Source organism: Dermatophagoides pteronyssinus, unplaced genomic scaffold, assembly GCF_027571235.1.
Source record: "Dermatophagoides pteronyssinus isolate colony J.1.1.1.1 unplaced genomic scaffold, Derpt_VIB-CSIC_2022.12 sq0021, whole genome shotgun sequence".
NCBI classification, from domain to species: domain Eukaryota; kingdom Metazoa; phylum Arthropoda; class Arachnida; order Sarcoptiformes; family Pyroglyphidae; genus Dermatophagoides; species Dermatophagoides pteronyssinus.
The window spans coordinates 407,147-421,247 of record NW_027461545.1 but is presented as its reverse complement, the minus strand read 5'-3'; the positions used below and the strand labels follow the sequence as shown (position 1 = coordinate 421,247).

The 14,101-nt window shown below is 29.3% G+C and overlaps 4 protein-coding genes across 5 annotated transcripts; 1 reads left to right on the top strand and 3 right to left on the bottom strand.

Annotated features, from left to right (window-relative positions):
* Window positions 1-428: 428 nt before the first annotated feature.
* Atg3 (Autophagy-related protein 3) lies at window positions 429-1,831 on the bottom strand. Its single transcript, XM_027349510.2, has 3 exons — window positions 1,465-1,831; window positions 771-1,395; window positions 429-686 (listed from the first exon to the last, which is right to left on the bottom strand). The coding sequence occupies exons 1-3, from the start codon at window positions 1,673-1,675 to the stop codon at window positions 536-538; spliced, it is 987 nt and encodes a 328-aa protein (XP_027205311.1). The 5' UTR covers window positions 1,676-1,831; the 3' UTR covers window positions 429-535.
* A 164-nt stretch (window positions 1,832-1,995) lies between these two features.
* LOC113798923 (G2/mitotic-specific cyclin-B3-like) lies at window positions 1,996-4,493 on the top strand. The gene is made up of 5 exons (XM_027349507.2): window positions 1,996-2,155; window positions 2,554-3,448; window positions 3,527-3,829; window positions 3,915-4,045; window positions 4,122-4,493. The coding sequence occupies exons 2-5, from the start codon at window positions 2,603-2,605 to the stop codon at window positions 4,165-4,167; spliced, it is 1,326 nt and encodes a 441-aa protein (XP_027205308.1). The 5' UTR covers window positions 1,996-2,155; window positions 2,554-2,602; the 3' UTR covers window positions 4,168-4,493.
* Window positions 4,494-4,563: 70 nt separating this feature from the next.
* Window positions 4,564-5,248, bottom strand: Arpc5 (Actin-related protein 2/3 complex, subunit 5). The gene has a single exon (XM_027349512.2). The coding sequence runs from the start codon at window positions 5,142-5,144 to the stop codon at window positions 4,683-4,685; it is 462 nt and encodes a 153-aa protein (XP_027205313.1). The 5' UTR covers window positions 5,145-5,248; the 3' UTR covers window positions 4,564-4,682.
* A 206-nt stretch (window positions 5,249-5,454) lies between these two features.
* Window positions 5,455-13,069, bottom strand: LOC113798926 (uncharacterized). Of its 2 annotated transcripts, XM_075822933.1 has the most exons (4): window positions 12,955-13,069; window positions 8,627-8,781; window positions 6,696-8,451; window positions 5,455-6,630 (listed from the first exon to the last, which is right to left on the bottom strand). In XM_075822933.1, exons 3-4 carry the CDS (start codon window positions 8,398-8,400, stop codon window positions 5,636-5,638), a joined length of 2,700 nt encoding a protein of 899 aa, XP_075679048.1. In that variant the 5' UTR covers window positions 8,401-8,451; window positions 8,627-8,781; window positions 12,955-13,069; the 3' UTR covers window positions 5,455-5,635. The 2 variants fall into 2 exon arrangements, with proteins under 2 accessions (XP_075679048.1, XP_027205314.2); XM_027349513.2 differs by lacking the exon at window positions 12,955-13,069 and adding an exon at window positions 12,562-12,756 and having other exon boundaries at window positions 6,696-8,781.
* Window positions 13,070-14,101: the final 1,032 nt, after the last annotated feature.

Below are 14,101 nucleotides of genomic sequence, written 5' to 3'. Positions count from 1 at the left end.
TTTTTTTTCAATTTCATTTTGTTTTGTTTCTTGGTATTTATGTCATTCAATCAATCAATCGATCGATTTGATTTGATCGATTATAATGGATTTTTCTTCATTCTTTTTTTTTATTTGTTCTGGTTATGATCATCATTTGAATGGTGATAATGGGTAAAGTTTGCTGATGGTGGTGGTGGTGACAAAACTGGATTTTTCTTTAATGCAAAAGACAGGCTCCATAAACGATGATGATGATCGAAGAAAAAAAAATCGGATCGTGAGAATCTATCAAATCAATCAATCAATCGAATGCATGGATTTGAATAAAGATTGATCACACACAACGTGAAGAAGAAAATAAAGAAAAATCAAATTTTCAAAACGAAAAAAGAATGTTTACGGCAAAAAATTCCTAAAATGACATACATTCATGGTTGGTAAAGGAATTTTTTAAAGAAAAAAATTGATTAATTTTTAATAATTTTTTTTTATAATTTAAGAAAATTTCCATAAATTTCGGTTTTGCTTGTTTCGGTTGGCTTTTTTTCAAGATTTACATACAAACATTTTGTGTATAATCATATTGTATTGTTGGTATAACTGATTGTACAAATTTTAAAAATACAATTAAATAACGATCCACATCTAATTGTTTTTCATTTTCTTCCATTGTTGTCATTATTTTTTTCATCATTTCAGCATGTCTATTATGTTTTTTTTATCAAAAAAAGGAAAATTTGAAATAATCGATAAGATTGATTGATTGATCATTGATTGATTTTACAAACCTGCAAGGATGAACCGAAGCCATCATACCCGGAATATTTGGATGCCATTCCATTGTAACAGTTTTTTTTGCATGATCTTGGCTAATATCTTCATACATTTGTTCAATTGATAATGGTTGTAGATATTCATCAAAACCGGATAACCATAAACGTGGTGTTTGATAATATTTATCATATGTTATATAAAGATCATATGTACGGGTTTGAATCACATTTCGATTATTATTATTTTTTGAATTTGAATTCTTTGATTTTTCAAATTCTTGTTGTTGGCGTTGTATTTTCAAAAGATCAGCAACACATTTATCATTTTCATCCGAAACATCTTTACGATTCATATAAGCTTCAATATCCTCGGCTTCACTATCATCATCATCGCCATCGTCTTTTTCGTCATCATTTTCCGCAACCATTTTCAAATCACGAACCTGATCAATTAATTCATTATCTTCGGTAACTTCAACACCCAAAACAATATCATCATCATCGTCGTCATCATTGTTTTGTACATTATTCGAATCATTAACATGTGCATCAACCCAACCACCTTCCGAATCATTTTCATCAATAATTTGTTCCTGAAATTTTATCGATTCTAAATCTTTATAACGTTTCGAGCAATGTACTAAAATGGAAAAACAGAAAAAAATTAATGAAAATCAATTAAAAACAGACAAAAAGTGTTAAAACAAACCTTGTCGTGTAATAAGAAATTGTTTATTCGATGGTAAATATGATTTCAGTTTAGTTTTATCACCTGTTTGCCATTGCCATGTTGGACAATGATGAACTAAATAATCACCAGCTAAAACAAATTCATCGGGTGTCAGTACACCAGTTTCTTTAAATCTAGATTCTTTTAGTACTGGTGTTACATATTCAGCTACTTTTAATAATAATGACATTGTTTTTTTGTTTTGGAAGAAAAATTCTGCTAAAATTTAAGATCAACCTAATATTTGGAGGAGAAAGAAAAAAAAACCTGTGATAAAAGAATGTCGATGATGTCGACGATTTACATTGGAAACTCAAAAAAGTCAATCAAAACTGCAGTGCCTCGTGTTATCATGTGATGTAAACAACATTATTGAAAAAATTGCTGCGCAATTCGATAACGTTTTATTTGAATGGATCACAATTTTTCTTCCTAATTCAATTTAAATCAAATCAAATTTTCGAATACCAAACAATCGAAACCGATTTCGTTAAAATAATTTTTAAAATCAAAAAAATTTTATAAATCAAAAAAGATTAAAAAAGATTTTATAAGTTTTTTTGTGTTATTTTTTTTTAAATAAATAGATTTTTGTTTAAAAGTTAAGCGCGCGCACATTACACACTCATCGATAACAGACACACAAACACACAACACACACACAACAAAGGTAAGGACATTTAAAAAAAATTCGTTATAAAAACACGAAATATGATTGGTTGATGAATTTAAATGGACGACGATCAACACTGTGTGCGCACAGAAAAAATATGAGGGCGCACTTTTCAAAATGCACGAAAGTGAAAGAGAGAGAAGACCGTTTGACACTGACTGACTGACTAAAAGTTTGGCATTTAACACCAACCAAGTCGATTTTCAAACGATTTTTTTTCACTCACTCGTTTACCGAGATATCATATTCAACTCTGAACTTCGATCGTTCTGGTTTAATCGTTTATTTCTTTTTTTGGATCATGATTATTTTGTGTTTTTAAACAAACATCAGAAGCCTTTTAAAATTCTTCAAATCATCATCATTTAATCCATTTTTTATCTTTTGTTTTTTAGAATCTACATTCATTTTATTTTGGCTTTAAACAAACAAACAAAAAAAAATATGGAAGCTCAAAAAAGACCATTAGCAGCTAATGTGGTAAATATTCGTTGCGGTGGTGTTGTTGGTCAAATGGATGGCCTATTAAAGAATTCATTACCGAAAAATGATCCAAAATTATTGAAACGTGGCCGTGATTCACCACCGAATTTATTGCAGAAAAAAAAGAAAAATTTTGGTGTTGCTGGTGGTGCGGCAATCAAAAATGATGAAAATGCATACGATCCAACCAGAACGATCGAAACCAAAATCAAGAATATAAAAATATCACAGAAAAATGATTTACCATTAAAACCGTTGATGATTAATAATAATAATAAAAAACAACAAAATGAAGTAGCGAAAAACTTGCCAATCAAAGCAGTTAAAAATCGTAATGCAATTGGACAAAAATCATCAACAGCAGCGACAACAAAGCCAAATGTTCAAAAACAACAGCAACCATCGAAGACTGTTGCTGATGATGATAAAAAACATCGAATCGATCCAAAAGATTATTATGAACCACCAAAAAATCTACCAGCAGATATTATCGATTATGATCGTACACAATTGGAAAATATAAATTCCGAACCAATTTATGCATTCGAAATATTTGAATATTTACGTGAAAAAGAACAAACAACTCGTTGTGTAAAATATATGCATCAACAAAAAGAAATATCATCTAGGATGCGTACAATATTAATCGATTGGTTGGTTGAAGTACAACAAACATTTGAATTAAATCATGAAACATTATATCATGCTATAAAGATTATGGATCATTTTCTAATGTTATCACAGATAAAACGTACACGTTTACAATTACTTGGTATTGTTTCAATGTTTATTGCTGCTAAATGTGATGTATGTCTTTTTTTTTTTTTGTTTTGTTTTCAAACGATAAAAAATTCTAATCAATTTTTCATATTCACACTTCTACAGGAAAGAATCTATCCAATAATAGAAGATTTTCTTTACATTACCGATAATTCATATGTTCGTGATGATATTATAAAAATGGAAATAGAAATACTACAAGTATTACAATTTAATCTAAATTATCCATTATCATATAGTTTTTTACGTCGTTTTGCACGTGTTTCATCACAAACATTAGAAACATTAACATTAAGTCGTTTTATACTAGAAACATCATTAATGGATTATACATTTATTGATGAATTAGATTCAAAAATGGCTGCCGCATCATTATTATTAGCATTACGTATGAAACATTTACAATGGGTAAGAGTATACAAATTGAAAAAAACAATTTTTAAAAATGCAAAGTTTTTAATTTAACCCTTTGTTGTTGTTGTAATTTTTTTAGAATAAAACATTAGATTTTTATACTGGTTATCGTGAACAAGATTTAATTGAATTAGCCAAACGTTTAAATCAATTGATAAAACCTGTAAACAATAGACAACAGGAATCGATTCGAAATAAATATTCCGATAGGTAATGATGGTTTTCTTTTCTTTTCTTGAACTTTTTTTTCAAATATAATTTTTTCTTTTTTTCTATCCAACTTTAGTGTATTTTTTGGTGTAGCCAACATTCGACCATTGGATGATATTTAACAATTTGCTTTCGTTTTTGACCTGTCGATTCATTTATCTTATCATCATCATCATCATCGACTACACAAACATCAACAATCAGCCGGCAGACCATTAATATAAAATAATTTATTTGATAAGAAACAACAGACAGATTTTTCATCATTCCTTGTTTTCTATTCATCATCGTTTTCTAATTACTTTTTAACTTTATTGCAAACCCAAATCTTAAATTTTTTGTTTTTTGTAAAACTTCTCATCAACTTTTAACGCAAGCAAACACACATAACAGCAAACCCTTTAATCGACTTATAAAAAACATAATAATAATATTTTTGTATTTTTTACTTATTTGATTTTATTCACATTCTCATACCAATATATAAATTATACATCCTTGCCAGAAAAAAATAAATCTTAATAATAATAAGGTAATTTTTATTGGTTTTTCAGGAATATTCTTCTTTTGAAAAAAAAAAGATTTCTCATTGCTTCATTAGATGGGATGGACATATATTTATAGAATTCATACATGTTTAAACACGTCGTCGATCAGTTAATACACGAATAATAGAACCAACACCACCTTTTTGAAATGCTTTATCATGCCATACTAATAAATGTGCACTTGAATTATCGGATGGTAATTCAAAACCACGATAAATATATTTCATTAGTATATCGATTTCATCAAAATTCAGTTCCATACAAATTGATTCAATTTCAGAAATTTTTACCGATAATAATACTTTTAATACTAATTGAAAATTTGCATCACGTAAATGTTGACTTTTGGTTCCAATTGGTGATGAATTCAATACTAATTTTAATGCTTCTTTTAATTTACCCGAATTGATTAGATTGCTAATTTCTTTTTCATCAACATTCAAACCGGCCGGACTAGTTTGATCCAATTGATCTTCTTCTTTGAAAACATCTTCACAAAATTGATCAACATCAATCTTACGAAATTGGCTGCTTATCGTATTTTTGGCCATTGTTGTTTTGATTTTGGAATAATTCTTTTACAAACAAAAAAAAATTGAGCAAATAATAAACACACGAGAAACTTTCACAACACAGAAAAATGACAACAACGCCCGTTTTTTTTGACAATCAAATGATGCCGTTCATATAGTATAGGACTCGAATGTTGATTAAATATAACGAATGTTGAGCTGATTTTTTTCGATTTCCTTGTTTTTTTAAAAATAAATAAACTTTATAAAATGAAAAAGATTTTAATTATCCACATTTATTTTATTTTACTTATGAATTATATATTTAATGAATGAAACGAAATGAAATGAAACGGAATGAAAACAAAAATTCCCCAAAAAAATGGATGAACAGATTTGATTTTTGAAAATTTAAAGAGAAAAACAAAACAAAATTTTGATTATCCAGAAACAAATTAAATTTAGTGAATGGTGAGTGTATTTTTCTTTATATAAATTAATTAAGCAAGTAATGTTTGTTTACAAATTTATTATTTTCGTTTAATTCTTTTGTTTGTTTTTGTCGATGATTTACCATAACGAATATTATTATTACCAAAATTATTATTAAATTGATTAATTTCTTTTAATTTTTGTCTTTGTTGTATCATATTTTTTAATGTTAATAATGTTGTTGGACTTGCACCAGTACCATGACGAACATGTTTACCAGTTAATGGCCTACTGATACGTTTACGATCAAATATTGTACCATTAGTTGTATCAGCTGAACGTAATTCAGTTATACCACCACCATTACTACCACCATTAATAATAATTAAACCATCTTGACTACAATCTGGTGATGTACGTTTTGTTTCATACAGGCCATTATTTTCAAATGATGATGATAATGATTTACCATTGAATGATTGCTGATTTTTCATATCGAATCCAATCGGTGGTGATTTTGTCTTTGATCGATCCAAATGATCATTACCATTCGGACTTATTGTTGTTTTCGTTGTTGATGATAATAATTTTGCATATGTTTCAGCAACAACTCTTGATGCAAATGTTGATTGTTCCTGTTCATGTTGTTGTTGTTGTTGTTGCATTAGATAATAATAATAATGTTTATATAGATCTAATTGATGATGATGATGATGATGATCGATTGATGATGATAATAATTTTGATTCATTTTGATCAAATTGTGATTTCATCATCATCATTATTGTATCAGGATTAACAACAGCATTAGCAGCAGTAGCAGCAGCAGACAATGTATCGGCAGCCATATATTTAATCGACGATGGTGATGATGAAATTATCATTTCCGTTTGTTGATTAGAATTTAAATGATGATCATTGTTGTTGTTATGGTTGATTCGAAGATCAAGTATATTGCTAGCCAAACTGCCATTATTTCCTTTATGATCACTACCACTATCATCATCATAGCCATTATGATTATGATTATTATTCAATGAATGTTTTCTTTGTTTAATTTGTTCATTATCACGACGTTCATTATCCCAACATTCTATATATGATAATAGAGAAATTTTACAGAAAAAAAATTAGAAAAAAATAGAAGAAGAAACTTACCAATAACTTCCTTTCGATAATTACGATAAAATTTTGTTTGATTTGAATCTTGTTTTTGTTGTTTATTATTATCAAATTTTTCATTTGAATTTTTCGATTCTTTATAATTATTATTCGCTGTTGTTGATTTATCAAGTAAATAATTTGATGCAAATAATTTTTTTGGTGCACAAATTTTTGTCGGTGAATTATTTGTCGTCGTTGTTGTTGTTGTTATTGTTGCTTCTATCGATTTTGTTGTTGTGGATTTTCGATGATTATTATTAACAAATAAAATTGGTTTTATCGATGATGATGATGATGATCGCAGTAAATTTGATTCAGATTTTGATCTTGAACAAAAATTTCTTCTTTTGGTTGTTGATAACGATGACGATAATGATGGTAAACAAGGATAACTTGATGATTTTTTTAGTCGAAAATTTATAATCTGTTTTCGTTGTTGATGTGGTGGTGGTAGTGATGGATCATCACCATCACTTCCTTCGTAATAGCAAGCCATTTGAGATCCATTTAATTTCATCGTTAATAATTGTTTGGATTGATTTTTCATTATCGTTGCCGTTTTTGTTGTTGTCGATGTCGGTGGTGATGGTATCGATGTTGTTGATGATAATGATGACGGTGGTGAAGATGATGATGATGACGATATTGTTGTCGTTGTTGATGGTAACGGCGGTGGTAAATGATGATGATGATGATGATCATTATCATCATTTTTTAAAATATCAATTGTTTGACCATAATCAACTGTATGATAATCATATGGTGATGATGATGTTGATGATGATGATGTTGATTCAGTTGATAATGGTGGTCGATGATGATGAATCCTATCATTTAATTGTCGTTGTTCATGATGATGATGATGATGGTGATGATTATGATTACCATTTGTCAAATGAATCGGATGAATTGGATGATGAGGATGATGATGATCAACAACAATTTTGGCCGCATTCGATTGATAAGGAGGAAATATAATTCCATCTTGTGCGGCAGCGGCAGCTGCTGCCGCTGCAGCAGCCGCATGAAATCGATAAGGCATCACATAATGATCCAATAATGTGGATTTTGATTTCAATTGATGATGATTATGATCGATATTGTTTGAATGTGATACGTTTGTTGATGATGGCTGCTGCTGCTGCGGCAGTGGAAGTGGTGGTGGTGGCAGCGGTGGCAATGGTAATTGACCACATCCTACCGGATCAATAAATAAATATGGAAAAATATTACCGGAAGATTGATGAGAATTTGAATGAAACGTTGATGATGGTTGTGGATGATAATGATGTTTCATTAGATTTGGAAATGAATATCGACCAGAAGTATTATTATTTGCGGCAGCAGCAATTGCCGCTGCCGCTGTTACATTTGTTTGCGACCAATCATTAATTGATGATTGCGATTGATTAGAATTGAAAAATCTTTGTCGTTGTTGATGATCATATTCTTTAAACGATCCAAATGATGAACCATTATGATTTGAATGATGATGAATCGATAGTGGTGGTTGAACAACAACAATCGATTGTTGTTGTTGCGTTGAAGATTTTTTTACACTTAAATCAATTGGAATATCTTCTTTGATTGAAAATGATGAATTGGAATTTGTTGATTCAACAACGCATTGATGATTAGTTGATGATGATGTCGATGATGATAATAATGCATAGCTAATAAAACGTTCTTTTGGTTTCATAGTTATTCTCAACAAACAAATTATCTGTTTTTGATTTGCAAAAAATATTCACTTGTTGTTTCGTTTGTTCATTCAAAGATTGGTTGTTTGTTGTCCAAAATGATTTTCGTTTTTTTAGTTTGAAAAAAAATTTTCAAAAAGAAAATCAATAAATTGAAATTAAGAAATTTAAAAAAACCGGGGAAGAAGGAGCAAAGGGTTAGAAAGGCTGTTGAATATTGATTACCATTGATTATTTGTTTTTCACAGAATTTTTCTTTTTGAATTCTTGATGATTATGTTGATGGTGGTGGACTATGATGGACTAGTAGACTTTTATTGATTGTTGATTGTTGATTGTCTATTAAATATGATTTGTAATTCTGTTGAAAACAGAATTCACTATGTGATTGAAGAAATTAAAAAAAACAAAAACAAAAAAAATCAGTGGTTTTTATTTTTTTTTTTCGTTTCAAATGAATAGATTTCAAAAAAATAAGATAAATTTTTATTGTTTCCAGGAAAGAACTAGAGAAAAAAAAGGTAAACAAATCAATTGTCAATCGATGTGATTGATCGGAACAACAACAACAAAACGATTTTCAAATTTTAATTTAATCAAATTCATAGGTTCACACACAATCTGTGTTTGTTTCTATGTTATAAATGTGGTGGGTGGGTGGAAAGATAATTTTTTTATTTTCTTTAAAATTCTACACAAACAAACCAATTTGAAATGAATAAACAAATTTTCTCACTTGGCCATCGAATGTTGATGATAATGATAATGATAAACGTCAACGAACCATTAAACAACAAATCAAACAAATGAATTTTTCTGTCTCTCGTTTTTGGCATCCGAACTAAATTAAATTTTGTTTTTGTGGTCGAAAAAAAACTAAATAAAATAAAATTCAACCGGCCGGAAAAGATTTTTTTGCTGTTGCTGTTTGTCAAATTCTTGTGCAAAAGATATATATGACAGGTAAGATGGTTGACTTGATTTTGTTGGAAAATTTTTTTATTTAAAAAACTAAATTGGTTCAACAAATGAACAACAAAATAAACGATATTTGTTCGCCCATTTTAACCATATTTTATCAGTAAAAAAATTATAATTTTTTTTTTATTATTTGCATCGTTGATTTACGATGTTACAACAGCAAAAAACAACAACAAAAAAAAAACAAAACAACAACAAAATTGACACAATTGAAACAAGGTGGAGACGGAATTCAGTTTGATACACAGAAAAAAAACAACTTACATCAGAAAAACTTACATAAAAAACAAAAATTCTTTGAACTATAAAATAATTCAATTGGAAATTTGTCACCAAAAAAAAACAATGTTTTTTTTGCTTGGTAAAAAAGTTCCCAAACGACCAACAAAAAATGATTTAAGATCTGATCAACATAACTGATGACATTGAATGTGTCTATTTTTTTGTCTATGTATGTGTGAACCCTATGGCCCAAATAATTTTTTTTTTTTTTGTAAAATAGTACCGTTTGTTTGACATAATTTCTACGTTTTGTTGTTGTTTATGTTGTTTATTTTTTTTATTGTCAGTGTGGGAGGGTTTTTCTTCTTTCGGTCAGTTTACAGTAACAGTTTTCGGGTTGGTTCGCGTGCATTTGCATATTATTTTTCGTCAACCAAACAAATGATGATGTATTTGGTAGCTGAATGAATTAAGCTCTGGCTGGATAGCCATTGGTCAAGTATTTGATTTTTGTTTTGAATACGCGCGCTTGATATTGCGCGGGTGGTTGAATGAATGATGATGATTTTAGAATAAAATAAAAAAAAACTAGGTCACTAATCACTCGAGACTCGACTATACGTGTTTGTCTCGGTGTGTGAGTTACGGTGGACAGCCATCATTCATTTTTGATTATTTTTTTCCATAAGATTTGCCAGATAAAAAAACAACAACAACAAAAAATCTATATATTCGGGTGGTTGAAAAATATAAATCAAATCAAATTCGTAAACAACAACCGACCGACCGACCGACCAATAACCTATTTTGAATTGAAAAAATTTAGTAATTTCAATTTTATGATGATGATAATGGCTACCAATTTGTTGTTGTTGACTATTTTGACCCCTTAGGTCACACATTTTAAATTCCCATATTACCGATCATCATCATCATCATCAAATGTAACGGTTCTATGGTTGTCATATTTTTTTTTATTGACGGCCTGAAAAAAAATTCAGATGAAACCAATAAACAATAAACCATAACCAAAAACTACACCAAGTGACCAATGGTCAACAAAAAAGAAAAAGAAAAAAAGAGTTGTATGTGGTGAAGAAAGCAAGTGAGTGACCTTTGAGTTGAGATCTTCACTTTGACCTAGAACAATTTCTTTCTCTGGTTGTATCGGGAGGGTTATCATTGATTTGGTTTTTATGGTCTTTTGGTCAAAATTTTACAGTAGTTTTTCATCACCCTGTGGAAAAATCTCATCACACGGTTATTTCCAAAAAAAAAATTGATTGATTCTGACCTTATTTACATTTTCTTTTTGAAGTTTTTTCGTCATTCAATTCGCGATAAAGGGTTTCTCGTTCGAAGAAATTCAGAAAACAACCATAACAAATCTAGTGACATTGAAAATTTCATTGAAAATCAAGAAAATGTAGAAATAGCTGGGAGCGGTTTCCGCATTTGTTGGTCCGGATTTTTTTTCGTTTTTTTCTTTGGGATTTTTCCATGGAAAATTTTTCCATTTTCCTTGGAAAATTGCTCAAATTTTTATTAGATAAATATTACCTCATCGACAACAACAACAACAAATGTTGCTTCAAGACAAAAAAAAAGGAAGGGTAAATTCCTTAGGTAATCATCAAGGTAATAATTCCAATGAAAAAAAGCTGAATTTTTTCCAAAGAAACTCATTTTTATCTGAAAAAATATCAAATTTTCTTATCAAACCGGGTGATATAATAATGATTTTCATCGTCATCGACAACACAATTAACGTTAATTATCCTAAAGGTGTGTGTGTGTGTGTGTGTCATTAGCAAATCTTTTGGAAAACAATAAAGATTTTTATTTTGGAAAAAATGATCAGATTTCTTGATTTCAGAAATTTTGTTTAGTTTTGTTTTTTTCAGCAAATTGTTTCAGTTTCAGTTTTGGAAAACCAGTTTCTCTTTGGTTTTTCGGATTGTAATTTTCTCTTTCATTTTGATTGAAAAGATTATCGAATTGAAGAAAAAGTGGTAGTGGTGATGATGTTGTTGGTGGCCAACGAAATAATGCTTTCACTTCCGCATTTGATTATTGAAAAAAATAATGTTTAATAATGGAAAATCAAATGATAATAATAATTTTTTTGTTCAAAGTTTTGTTTTTTCGCTTAAAAACTGTTACCCTTAAATTTGGCTTCAAAGCCAAAGCGTGTGTAGTAATGCACGCTGCTCACTTACGGTCAAGTCAACCTAACCTAACTTTTTTCGAAACTTTTCAGCAAATTTTTCTAAATTAGGCAAGCAAAATGAATGATTATTAGTGACCTAATTAGGATTTTTTTTTCTTCCATATCGATCATTCACTAATGTTTTTTTTTCGCCAATAAACAGGATTCGGTTGTTTCCGGTTCAATCATCAGTGTAAAGGATTTCCCGAAATGTTTTTTTTCTTCCCCATTCATTCATTCATTCATTCGTATTGAAACAATTGAATGAGGGGGGAAAGAAGAAAAAAGAAAAACTTTTCGGGAAATCAAATTAAATAAAAATGATGAGAAATGATAATAATAACAACAATTTCATTGACTGACTGACTGAAATATATTACGATTTTTGTCTTGGATTTTCTCAAATTGGAAATCTTTTCTGGCAACAATATGTGTAGGTGGATATGCGGAACAGATGATGGAAATAAACTTTCAGTAAATTTTCTCTCTCTCTTTCTCTTTCTCTTTTCACTTGAAACTTTAAAAAAAAAAAAAAAATCAAAAGCGAAACATTCAACAACAACCAGGAAGTCATTAAAATGATTGTTGTCTAAAGAAAATGATGATGATTGTAACGGTGTTCCATCATCATCATCATCATCATCATCATGGAACACAATTCATAAAAATAACACGCGCAACGGGTTATTATTGTCTATATCGTCTCTTTGCCTTGCCTTGCCTTTTCTATGTTTATCAAAACACATACAATAATAACCGGTTTTTTGTCGTCGCATATATTTTCCGTTGTTTGTTTGTTTGTTTATTTGTTTTTCCGTAGTTTTTTTCGTATTTTAATTACATGATTGCAGATTTTTTTTTGTTGTCAGTTTTGCGTTGTTGTTTTAAGCGATTTTTTAAAGATTTTTAAATGGAAAAAAAAGAAGAACGTTTTGTTGAAAATCAATTTCATGGCCGATTTAGCTTGCGTTTAGCAGATTGCATGGAGAAAAACTTAATGAAAAAAGATTTGAAACATCCTTATCTTTAATCATCTTATGATCATCATCATTATTTATCATGGGATTTTTCAGTCAACAAAAAAAATCTATTCCGTAAAAGTCGTAAATTATGAAAGTTATCAAATTGAATTCAAACTCACATTGGATTTTGATTGGAAATTTTTTTCAGTGGTGTGTTTTTTTTCGAAAAAAACAATACAATTTCATTAAAGTAGCCAAAAAAAAAAAAAAACAAATCACAAAAATTTGCAAAAAAAAAACAATAACAAAGATGATTTTGATGATGACACCATAACAGGATTAAAATAAAAATAACGATGAAAGAAAAAAAACTAAATTAAACTAAAAACAAAAACAGGATATAAATCTTTCATTATTGATTTGATTTGATTGACGTATAATCCGCAAGAATTTCGTTTCGTTTCGTTTGTATTCACACACATCTAATGAAAACTGTTGATTTGTTTAAAGGGAAAAATTTACGCCGGATATCGGATTTACAAAGTAATTTTTTTCCCATTCCAAAGAATATTACAGGATGATGAAGGATTTTTGATGATAACTGTCGATGATGATGATGATGATGATGATCATAAATAATTATGGATGAGATCAGACATTCAACACACACCTACCACCACACTCGCATGCACACTCAAGAATGCACTTGTTACACGAATACATCCATAATGATGATGATGATTAATTTCCAAAAGAATCGTTGATTTCAAAATAATTTTTTCATCACAACAAAAAGACCATCTTAAAGATAAAACAAAATCATTTCCACAAAAATGAATAACGTTCTAACAATCATGACGATTCATTGATTCCGTTGAAAATTCTGTGATGCATTCTATTTTCAATTTAAAAAATAAATTTTAACACTGAAGAACAAGGGTGGGTGATAAAGATCAACATTTAACACTTTACACACACACGATAGGTTGAAATCCAAACGGGTAAACAAGTAGAAAAAAAAATCCAAATCACACATACACCTCGGATGTTTGCTGTTTCAACCTTTACCAAGAAAGCTGGAAGAAAAAAAATTTATCATTTTTTTTCATTTGTCGAAGCAACAGGTCGGATATATCCAAAGAAAAAAAATCAAACCAAACATAGATAGCAGCAACAAGGAGAAATAAAAACACGCGCAACGATGATAACATTACGAACAAATCTGGTGAGTAAATCAAAGAAAGAAAAAAGAGAATCCTAAGGACGAAAATTTCAAACGGAAGAAAGAGAAAAGCAGCAGAAAAAAAGATCCATCCAGTTGTGAAA